This window comes from Natrix helvetica (assembly GCF_964273705.1).
Source record: "Natrix helvetica genome assembly, chromosome: 2".
In the NCBI taxonomy this organism is placed as follows: Eukaryota; Metazoa; Chordata; class Lepidosauria; order Squamata; family Natricidae; genus Natrix; species Natrix helvetica.
In genome coordinates, this window is record NC_138552.1 from 108,532,218 (window position 1) to 108,544,544 (window position 12,327).

The 12,327-nt window shown below is 39.3% G+C and overlaps 1 protein-coding gene across 1 annotated transcript in view; it reads left to right on the forward strand.

The window, feature by feature from the left end:
- LOC309385770 (ephrin type-B receptor 5) overlaps positions 1-12,327 on the forward strand; it is a 202,121-nt gene that overhangs the window by 175,241 nt on the left and 14,553 nt on the right. The window contains exons 7-12 of the mRNA XM_081940474.1: positions 4,083-4,207; positions 5,409-5,571; positions 5,746-5,860; positions 8,575-8,630; positions 8,716-8,835; positions 11,311-11,558. Of these exons, the coding sequence (XP_081796600.1) occupies positions 4,083-4,207; positions 5,409-5,571; positions 5,746-5,860; positions 8,575-8,630; positions 8,716-8,835; positions 11,311-11,558 (827 nt within the window). The remainder of the gene's footprint in view (positions 1-4,082; positions 4,208-5,408; positions 5,572-5,745; positions 5,861-8,574; positions 8,631-8,715; positions 8,836-11,310; positions 11,559-12,327) is intronic.

The following is a 12,327-nucleotide window of genomic DNA, read 5'->3' on the forward strand; positions in this document are numbered from 1 at the left end:
TTTCTAATATATCTGCATTTATAATGTGCATAAGCATTAACATTTATTACAGAGCTTTTTAATTTCTTTTACACATAAGCATCCAAGCAAAACATTCGTACAGATGTGACACCATATATAATCAGTGGAAATTTTAGGAAGGCTTACTCCCTTCCACTTCACTTGATGTTACTGTTACATTTTAAAATTTAAGTATAATTTATATTTATTTATTTCACTATCTGTTTCACAGTAAACCTTCATCTTATACTGTATATTATATTATATAAGCTGTATAAACTACTTGTTTACAGACCAGAACTGAGAATTACTTACCAATTTTAAAACAAAGTATTACAGTATATCTGCTCATTTGCTTATAAGAACAAATTCAGAAAAATATGAGGACAGGGAAGAAAAATCTTGGTTGTTTTTACACCAAGCTCCAGGTACCTATATTAAAATGAATTAATCCAGTATGTCACAAATAATAAACTCCTTGGATCAAGAATGTTTTTATATATCTTCATACCTTTGAAAAATGGCGTACACTTTATAAAAACAATAATAGTAGATAAAAGCATTCTTGTCAAGATGAAGAATAAAAAACAAGAAGTGCATGAAACATTTCAGTATTTTGTTTTTGTTTTTAACTTGATTTATATTATTTGAAACTGGTTCATGCTTGCATAAGCTGGTTAAAGCCTCTTTGATTTCTTTCCTTCTGAATAAATTCATCTTGTTCATCTGAAGAAAAGAAAACAAAAAACTTATACTTACTCCTTTTATGTTTGTTAGCACGAAGAAGAAAACAAGCACCTTTGTTGATTTTGCTGCCTTGTCAGATTTACCTATCGGGCCAGGTGTTCACAGGTTGCACATTGTTCCAAGTTTGCTACTTAAACTAATTTTAATCTTAATCATGCAACAGCTTTCTTGATCTCAAGCTGCAGAATTGTATGTAAGATTTTCCCCAAAACACTGGAACGCTGTAATTTCTTTTTCTGCAGTGGTTCTATATTTGGTCTTCTCATATTACTTCTTACAAGTAAATGTTAGTTCAGTGGTGGTAAACCATGCTCCATGGAATCCTCTGTTTCTTGGAAATTTAACATAACATGGGGGAGGGGTGGAGTTTGCTGTTTAGGAGTGTTAGATTCGTGGATTTTTAGAACAAAATCTCCAATAAGTCAGGCTGGCAATTTTATTAGGACTATATTATGAAATATAGGCTCTTTTATGAGGATTTAGGTTAAATGTACAGAATGTCTATTCAGATGATTCATTAGGGAAAGGATTTCCTGAAAAATATAAAAAATAAAAATTAGGCATGGGATGGCCTTTCTTTAAAAGAAAAAATCTATACTTTGAATGTCAGGACTATGCTTTCTGTAAGATGACAAGAATGCAATGTTGTACACTTCCCCAGCCTTTCCCCTGTGCTTGGGATGTGTGAACTATTTATGTTTATATTCAGAAAGAAGCTGAGAAACTGTGCTATCTTTTTACTGAAAACAAATCCTCTTTTTCTTTTTCTAATATATTACAAGGGGTAGATAATTAACAAACAAACCCAAGTTCTTACTTTTCAGCGCCCTTTCAGCCAGTGAACAAAATGTAATTTGACTGCACCAAGAATATGGCTGGATCAGGCAGGGATTACGACTTTCAGGGAGTGAGAAAAAGAATGTCTGTGACCATTTCAGTACTATGCCATTCATTATTTCAGCATAGGATAGATTCTACAGAGAAGAATACACAATCCCCCTTTTATGTTCACCTGATCTGAAAACTAAACCCTCACACCAGGGCCTTCAGATTAACTTCTAGTTTCTCTGAAACCACCACAAACCTGGCATGATTTTCTTCCTGGTCCAACTGCCAGGAACATTTAACATGAGCTCTCCCAGAGGAAAACAGCCATGAATATCAGAAGGAGAACTAGAGTCATTAGGGAAAAGTGGAAGATTTTCAGGAAGAAATAACATGTGGGACGACTGGAAGATAGCCACTTTAAATTGCATCGGTTATATTTCACAATGAGTAAGACGGGGTTCTGATCTAGGCTTCCCCAGCGGCATAAAGCCGAGTCCTCATCGCGATAAACCCCTTTTATTTAATTTACAATGAATTCCTCTCCAGCAAAGTCCTGGCCCACAGTCTTTCAATATAGTTCACAATTATCGATCTATATTAGGCTTGGAGAGCGGCCAGGCCGATATCTTTCAGACCCCACAATACTTGGCAAGAATTCAGGAATGAGCTAATTGTCTCCTGCAAACACCCCTCCCCTTTCGCTCCTCCTTTATTCCCTATGGGAGGGACCATTCATAGTCCACCTGTGGCTTTACTGCCAAGTGAACCCTTGTTCCTTAGCTGTTCCCTTTGTCTGGCAACTCTACACATGCACATACTGGGAACAGGCTCCAGCTGTTCGTCTGCCTCACTGATGTCTGACTCTGAAGGCAGCTGATAACTGTCAGACAGCCCTGGCCTTCTCTCTGCATCTGATGTAGAGCACTCATCAGAGCCTTCTCCAGATTCCAGGACTGGCCCATGTTCCTCCCCAACCTCCACACTGTCCAACTCTGCTGCCAGCTTTGCTGGCCGCTGGCGGGCTATAACAGATGGATAAAAGATTGGTGACTGAGAATTTTCTTAGGAGGCTCTTGAAGGTCTGAATATCATTTTTATAAATGGTGGGGAAGATGGAGGAGACAGACTTACATCAAGCTGAGTTCCTTGGAGAAAGGGTAGGACATAAAGGTGATAGATAATTTCATATTGCTTGCAATACATGCCACATTAAGAGGTTGCATTTAATGAAACAATAAATTACAAACCGAGAAAGCAGTTTGCACCTGGGATTCTTAAGCTCAGGAATTTTGCCTGGCAGATTTACTCTACCACCTCTCATCACCTGTATTTTTTTATAATTGAATGGCGTAAAATATTGCAAAGTAAATAAAAATAAAACCAAATATCAAAAATATACAGTAAAAGAAGAACAAGAAAGAACAGATACAAGACAGCTAAATCCTTCAAAGCCTCTTCAAATTAACAATAGATATATTCATGCAAGAGGCTTAGAGCTTTTTTTCTCTCTCTCCATGAATTGGTTTTAATGTGAATGTAAACCTTCCATTGGCCAAAGTGTGCATTTGAATTACAAATGGCTTGCTTTCTAGTTTAAATATTCTACTTTGAGAAGGATCTGACATTCACATAAATAGCCTGTGAAAAGCACTCTAAGCCTCATGTGTGGAAGTTCCCACAGTCCTGCAATATTTTCAGGCATCCTGAAATGTATGAGTGGCAATTCTGTAAAGGGTCAGCCCAGCTTCTTAAAACAATCCGGGATATTTTAGGAGTCCCCAGAAAGAGTTACACTATTGACTTAAGTATGTACATACTAAAACTGCAATATGACAACCACAGTAAATTCAATAGCTCTTCCTTATGGAGATTAACAAGAGAGGCCCATCCCTCAAATGCCTTCAGTTGCCATGCACGTAATAGTAGACCAACGACTGTCAAGGCCACCCTCTATTTGAATCGCTTTGGTCTACTGATTAGAATCCATTGATTAAAGATATATCAGAGATCTTTCAGCATGGCCTACACCCCCATGGATTAGTTGCACGCTTTTTGCAAAGTTTGCTAATGTTAAAATTGCCTACAGGTTTGTACCCTAGCAAATGCACTTACAATCCTATGTGTTGTGCAGTTTAGAGGTAGGACTGCCAACTTGTAGTTTCCGAAAGAAAGAGCAAATTCTCCAAAGGAGGACTTTGAATCAAAGAGGGCAGGAATATTTCTGCTTTGCCAAATAATTCCGTTCTTTGCTTCTTTGCCTTGCCTGTCGTTTTTCACAATGGAGCAGCAGCAGGCACAGCCAGCTTTGCCCTCTGGCATACCAAATGCAATCTTGAGTTCCACTAAAGTCTTCCAGTCAGGATCCAAGCCTTAGGAAAGCAGTTCATCCTAGCGTGTAGCAATTGTGTTGCAAGCAGGCAGGGTGACAATAGCTTTGGCAAGCTGGAATTCTTCGTAGTACCCCTAATAGCAAAACAGTTTCCAATTTCTTCTTCTTTTCACTGCAGTCCCTTCTGCTGTCCCTATGATGCATCAGGTGAGTCGCACCCCAAGCAGTATCACTTTGTCCTGGCCACAGCCTGATCAGCCAAATGGAATCATCTTGGACTATCAGCTGCGCTATTTTGACAAGGTAAACGGGGGGGGGGGGGGGGAGGAGAACAGACTTAAAAATTAGAATTTGAGTTTTCGTTTCTGTTCCAGTTTTGCCATCTACAGTTTACACAATAAATTTTAATAAGTACAACTGTTGCGGTGCCGTATCAAGAAACTAGGATTAGTCCAGAAAAGTTGTATTTCACCTACTAAGTTCTCAGCAGCCATAGAAATCTACAGTTATCGGGTTCTTTTGGAGTAAACATGGGACTTTAAAATCAATTGAAGATTCTGGAATAGACTTCCCTTAATTTTTCTTCTCCTGTTTAGGAGGTGAGCATGCTACCCTTTTATATTACTAAAACAGTTGGGAAGCTGCCACTACCACAGGATCTCATCTTGCATCATTCCAGAAATAAGCAAAGCAGAAATGACCCATATGGGGAGGATAAAATTCCGTAGCTTCTAGACCAGAAAAATTTCATTTCCTGAATGGGCCACTAGTGTGATGGAAAAGAGCTGTGTTGTTATTATTGCCCACCACATTTTCATTTCAGGGTTTTCATGTTATCAGGATGGGGTGGAAAATAGTTATAACAAGAAAGAATCTTAGAGTTTATTGGAAGCCATGTATTATGAGACAGTTCAACATTGCCAAAAGAGTGAGTCAGGCAAGCCATCCTTGGAACATGCAAAACATTTTTATTGTGCCTTTAGCTATCCATCATCAAGAATAAAGGCAGAAGTTGGTAATTTGAAAGGGACACAGTGGATCAGTGGCTAAGGTGCTGAGCTTGTCGATCAGAAAGGTCAGCAGTTCAGTGGTTCAAATCCCTAGCATCACGTGAGTGAGCTCCCATTACTTGTCTCAGCTTCTGCCAACCTAGCAGTTTTAAAGCATGTAAAAATAGGAACCACCTTTGGTGGGAAGGTAACAGCGTTCCGTGTGCCTTCGGCATTTAATCATGCCGGCCACATGACCACGGAGACGTCTTCGGACAACGCTGGCTCTTCAGCTTTGAAACGGAGATGAACACCGCTCCCTAGTGTCAGGAACAACTAGCACATATGTGCGAGGGGAGCCTTTACCTTTACCTAGGTAATTTGAATGATTAGTTCAGGAGTTTGGGCAGAAGGGAACTTGATAAAAGAACAAAAATGCGGATGCATCTGAGAAATAGAGTATGGCTGAGGTTGAAGAAGTGAAAGTCTATTAATCAACCTATATTGATTCCTAGTCAGAAGATGAGGACACTTCATTCACCTTAACCAGCGAAACTAATATGGCCACCATCTCCAGTCTAAGCCCAGGGAAGATATATGCTTTTCAAGTACGAGCCCGGACAGCAGTGGGTTATGGGCCATATAGTGGAAAGATGTATTTCCAGACTCTTGTAGGAGGTAAGTGATACTTCTTCTTAATTTCCAAATCTAGATTTATCAATACTCTGAGGTTGCAGAGCTCTTAACAACATTTTGGAAGAGTGTGTTCAAATGTTAAGACTGTATTAGAAGGATTCATAACAATAAAGACTATATATAAGAAGATAACGGACTCCCTTCCTTCTTTGACAGGTGAGCGCTCTGAGATGGTGCAGGATCGATTGCCACTTATTGTAGGCTCAGCATTGGGTGGACTGGCCTTCATGGTAATTGCTGCCATTGCCATCCTGGCCATTGTCTTTAAAAGGTGGGTGTTCTGCTTTCATCCTCGTAAAGATATTGTGGATTCAACATGAAACTACTCCCAGGTAAGGGAGTGTAGCATGACTTTGGAAATCTGCTTTCAAACCGGAATCCTATTATGTCCTAGACCTCTACTGGGAGAGATGGTCTGCTATTTTTTTTTTCTCACATTACATCTACAACTTACATATTATACAAGGATGATAGTTGAAAACCAGATATAATATTTGTGGACGGTATACCTTCTCTTTTGACCTCACATTCAGACCTTATAGCTGGAGAAATGTGATAGAGTTAGGATTGTAGATTAGAGATATAGAAGCGCACCTTTGGTCAATATGTCCTCAATTGTAGACATACTCTTTCTACTAATATGTTTGGAAAACTGTAAACAAGGAGTAGACAATCTGTAGGCTGTTATTAGCAACCCATTTGCAGTTCCACGGCACAAACCTTTGGACCCCCTTTTTTTTAATGTTTTGGGGGAAAGGGGAATGTGAAATAACGGAAATGATCTATTTAGGTTTGCTGAGGTTGAAAGCATCCAGAACACTCTTCCCTCCAAAGGAGCTACATTTTTTTCTGTTTTGGGCATAAAAGAATAAATGGATACTCCTGTGCAAAACTTGTTGCTACTATAACCCCCAGACCAGTGACGTGCGGTGAGGTTTATGGCTGGTGAGGCTGGTGACGTCATCAGTGCGAGCCGCGGTCCCCTTCATGTTGACTCAGGAAGGCGGGGAATGGGACCACGTGTGCAGGAGGCTGAAGCTGCCTCAGTCTCCTGCACACGTGGTCCCATTCCCCTCCTTCCTGACGCCTGAGTTAACATGAAGGGGACCACGGAGCATGCTCCGCGGGACCGCAACTCACACTCCGCAGCCCCCTTCATGTTGACTCAGGAAGGCGGGGAATGGGACATGTGCAGGAGGGAGGCTGAGGCTAGAGCACACGTGGTCCCATTCCCAGACATGTGCAGAAGGCTCCTCAGCACCTTTTCCCTTTTCCCTTTTTTATTTTCATGATGAGAGCGGTGAGGCTCTGCCTCCCCTGCCTCCCCTGACCGCACGTCCCTGCCCCAGACCCACTCAATGATAACGGATGTTTGGCCAACCCCACTCGCTTTGTGACATCTCCAGTCATGTGACTCCAAGCCTGAAAAAGAAACACCTCCACTATAATTCAGAGGCAGACAACCTCTAGGTTCAGTCCCCAATCTAATTTCAAACAGCCCTTCCAAGTAATCAGTTTAGACTTCTGGTAAGAGTTGTCTCACCTTTATCTAGCAATCTGCCACTTGGTGAGGCAGACGTGGTTATCAAAAAGAGAATAAAAAGAGTGTCAGAAAAAGTAATGGGTTCCCCAGTCACTACTTGTTTCAGACCTACCCACTATTAGCAAGTATCCCCAAAAGATTCCCCCATGAATTTCTCCCTTGGCCAAATAAAAAAATAAAAATCCATATCTCTGTTATAGATCAGTTTAAAACTTCTTTAAAATATCAAATAAACAAGCTATTTGAAAGGAGTCTTTCAGTCTGTAGCTTCAATCTTCATTCCAACTTCAATTGAAATTTGTTACTATTTTTTTTTTGTTTACTCACCAAATCTCAAAACTAGACATGATTATTCATCTAATCTAAAGGCTATTAAGAGCACACAGGAGTTCCAGTCAAATCCATTTCAAATCCTTACTTGGTACTCTGCCCAATGTATTGAAAATCTTATTCAAAACGCAACTTTTAGAGATCTATCATAAACTCTTGTCACCAAATAAATAGTCAGGGCTCCCCTTTTAGCACCTTTTGGGAATATGGGCATAAATTGTCTTTATAAATGGATATGCGTTTCTGTGTATCAAAACAAATAGTAAGAAGTGCACAAATTGAGCCTATGTTACATCTGATTGTCAGATAAACAACCAATAGAATTGCCACTGTCGTTGTCATTATATAGTGTCACTGCATAAGTGTCCATTCAGTATTTACTTAAGAACATCGTAAGAGCTCAGATCAGACTAGCCGATATTAAGTTTGTACTACATACTTTATTGTTCCTCTGTACTTCCTCCATCCTTATTGAAAACTGCTTTAGGATTTTATTAAAAACTGCTTTTCAATAAAAATTCAAAGAAGTTTGAATAAAGGAATAAAGTTATCATTTCCAGTATTACAATTTCCAACAATGCTCCCCTAAACCAATGGCATATTTTATGGTCACAGCATTGGATGATCAAATGGTCATTTAGTGCAACTTTCTGCTAAGGCTGAAAAAATACTATGCTGATATTTTATTGGTCCTTTTTATTTGTGTTTTTAACTATTAACTATTATATAAACAAATAAAAGTATTTCTGAATCTGTCATTTGAGGTTCAGATTTAGCTATCATAAGAAAAGAAGAACAATATTTTCTCTTTCTAGTCTATCCTCACCATGAGTAATTTGCTACATTCTGCATTCCTTCTGACTCCTTTATACTTGAAAGAAAGTTATACTTAATATGACCTATGCATAACTTACAAGCAGACATAGAATGATTGGATATTCATCATCTTCCGCCTTCAAGCAAAACCCCATGATTATTTTCCCAACATCCAACATAATTTTGACTGCTTTTGACTGCCCCTTTTTCATAGCTCTAGAAGAGTCCTTTGGACCTGATGCATCTAAGAAGATCATCCTATCTTAGTTTTCCTTCTATGTTTTCTTCTTCCACAGTAAGAGACGAGAAACTCCATACACAGATCGCCTGCAACAGTACATAAGCACTCGGGGTAGGTGATTGAGAATCTCCTCTTTCTTTAGCTGCCTCTTCTCTCAAGCTCATTACTGACTCTGGAGTCTGTGGTCTCCCTCCAGGCCTTGGGGTCAAATATTACATTGACCCTTCTACCTATGAAGACCCCAATGAAGCCATTCGGGAATTTGCCAAGGAAATTGATGTATCATTTGTCAAGATAGAGGAAGTCATTGGATCAGGTAATGAAATAATATTTTCTCATTTAATCTCTGTTATCTTATTTGCTCCTTAACCCCTATTTTTCAGTACTCTTGTTCTCACTTGGAGCCTCAAATTTCTCATTGTAAACCTGCAGTTTAAGCATACTCATTTTAGTTTAGTTGAGCTTATTGATGTTGACAAGGGTCTACCCAATTGTTGGTGTTCCTCCCATTTATCTGTTTTTGCCAAAGTTTTTTTTTAGAATGTCTAATAGAACTTCACTCAAGTGGCATTACAACATCTTCACCATGCAGGCTTTATCTTAGGTGTTGGAGAAATTAAAAATTGGGTACATTCTAAGAAAAGTAGTGTGTAACAATGTTCTGTGCTTCAGATCCAAAACAAAAGATGCTTCAAAGTAGATGGGTTGTACATGTTTGGTGCCTCCTTAAAAAGATGCATATTTTTGGATGTCCATTTTTTTTAATTTGCTGTATTCTTGTTTTTCTTTCCTTTCCATTTCTCTTTGTAGTTTCCCCTTTTTTCTTTCTTTTCTGCCTCTTGTACTACTTCTTTTTATTCTTCTGCTTTTCCAGTTTGTATTAGTTTTTACTGTTGTACCTGTAATCTTTAATAAAACTATTATAAAAATATGTCTTTTCCTCAGCTCTCATATATCTCAGGAAAATATATCTTTGAGGTAAGGAGGCACTGACAGCTCTTTCGTGCGGGCTTCAAAGGCATTGTTGCACCCTGCTGAGAGCTTGTTAATTTAACTGCATATTTTCCTGGGATTGCCTCACCCCCAATGTAGCATTTCCCCCACTTTAGATCTGAAGCTCTGCACATCTCTAGAACTGTGCAACAATGAGGGGATACAGCTATTCTTTCCATCCAGCCCTTGCCCATTATTTAAGAAGGGGCAGAATTTTATTCAGTTCACACCTGCTGCCGAAATAGGATGGGAATCATTTCCTCATGATGTAATTGCACACCAATGCAAAATATATACAATGACCAGAATTACAAAGGACAGAGTGAGTTGCAGGAGGAAAAAAGAAAGCAGCATTATATAAGAAATGTATATAGAGGTATGAAATAACTCCCTGTAAAAGCCTGGTATTCTTTTTGGCAAGTTTGGTCTAGTGGTTAAGGCAGCAGGCTAAAAAGCAGGAGACTCTGAGTTCAGTCTCACCTTAGCCATGAAAGAAAGCTAGGTGACCTTGGACCAGTCACTTTCCGCTCACCTCACCTCACAGGGTTCTTGTTGTGAGGAAAATAGGAGGAGGAAGATGTGTTGGATGTGTTTGCTGCCTTGAATTATTTGTGAAAACGATAAAGACAGAATATAAATAAACAAATAAATAAAAAATTGGTGGAGGATGAAGCTCAAGACTGAGCTCTTCTTATTCTCTGATATTCTTTGCTCCTGAATGGCACAAGGCTCTTAATCTACTCTAGCTTCTCTTTTGTTCAAGAAAGAGCTTTGCTTTTTATGTGTATTTGTTAGTTTGATTCTGGTTTTTTTTTTTCCCCAGGCAAATTGCTGCTGGATGTTTTTCAAACTTGACAGCTTTAAGATAGATGGACTTCCACTCTCAGCATTTCCCCAGCCATACTGGTTCGGGAATTCTGGGAATTGAAATCCACCCATCTTAAAGTTATCATGTTTCATTAAAAAAAAAAACCTTTCTCAGATGGAGCAATCCGCTCCTCTGCTCGCAATAGAATACCTTATGCCACTAGGCTTGAAATTTTGGATCTGGACAATCTAGAACTATACCGCCTACAGTCTGACCTAAGCTTAGTACACAAAATTATCTACTACAATGTCCTACCTGTCAATGACTACTTCAGCTTCAACCGTAATAATACACGGGCAAACAATAGATACAAACTCAAAGTAAACCTCTCCAAACTTGATTGCAGAAAATATGACTTCAGCAACAGAGTGGTCAATGCCTGGGACGCACTACCTGACTCTGTTTGTTACATCCTCAAACCCCCAAAACTTTAACCTTAAACTGTCTACCGTGGACCTCACCCCATTCCTAAGAGGTCTGTAAGGGGGCGTGCATAAGCGCACCAGCGTGCCTATCGTCCTTGTCCTACTGTTCCCATTTATTTGTACTCATTTCTTTTGTATATATTTATACCTGCTTATACTTATATGTTTACATGTTATATTCATACTTATACTTGTTTTCTCATACATGCTTGACAAACCAAACCAAATAATAAATAAATAAAAATAAAAGAAATCTGTGTCGAAGTTCAAAACCTTGGAGTTTGTCAAAATCTGTGTCAAAAATAAAAGAGGGAATTGTGTTGCCTGATTTGAACCTGGGCATTATAGTAACCTTACCAATGAAACAAACTCCAGAAAGTGATGAAGTGCTTGGTTCTCAAAGCAGCAGGACCCAAAGCCTTATTTCCCTCTGCATTTAAACTATGCAAACACCAGTTCCTCCTCTGGCTGATGTGGTGTCTTTTCCATCCCTTACTCCTGGCAGGAGAATTTGGAGAGGTGTGTTTTGGCCGCTTGAAGCCTCCAGGGAAGCGTGAATACATGGTGGCTATTAAAACCCTGAAGGCCGGTTACACCGATGAGCAGCGGCGGGAGTTCCTAAGTGAGGCCAGCATCATGGGACAGTTTGAGCACCCAAATGTTATCCGCCTTGAAGGTGTGGTCACCAAGAGCCGTCCCGTCATGATTGTCACCGAATTCATGGAGAATGGTTCTCTGGATTCCTTCCTCCGGGTATGACCATCTCAGTTCCCTACTTTCCTTGCCTGCGTCACTTCCCCCCTTTCATTTTACATCTACTATATTTATTACTATTCATTTATTTAAGTTACTTTTGAGCATTTGTAAGGAATGCATCATTAAAGTATGTGGGGCTGATATACATCTGAATAGTAATAATAATAATTATACTTTATCAGTGGACAAAAATCCCATAATCCAGTCTGAGCATGTGGGTGACTATATGCCCAACTCTATTAATATATTATCCAGACGTTTTGTCTTTCTTATCAACAGTTGTTAACTGTGATGTGTTGTGTGGCAGATGCTTGTCTGTTTGAATGTTAAAGTCCTCGAGCACTTTAGCTTCTTCATTTTATCGTCCTACTGATTCTTGTATTGTAATACCTGGAGAGAACTAATAGAATAAGAAGAAAAATCACAAAATATAAAGACCTCCAAATAGAAGTAGAATGGCAGTGGCAAGAGAAAGCAAAGATAGTACCAGTACAATTAGGCACCTTGGGTGCAATTGCAAAACATCTGGAGCCCCACCAGAATACCATTGACATTGATAAAATCATCAACAGTCAATTGCAAAAGGCAGCTTTACCTGGAATAGCTTACATCCTGAAATGATACCTTTACACCATCAAAATGACAACATCTGCCTATCCCAGGTCCTTCAGAAAGATTTAATAGGTAGACCGAAATGACAATTCCAGTCTAAACATGTGTCTGACTGTACAACCAACCATAATATATTAAACTTGTATGCTGGCCA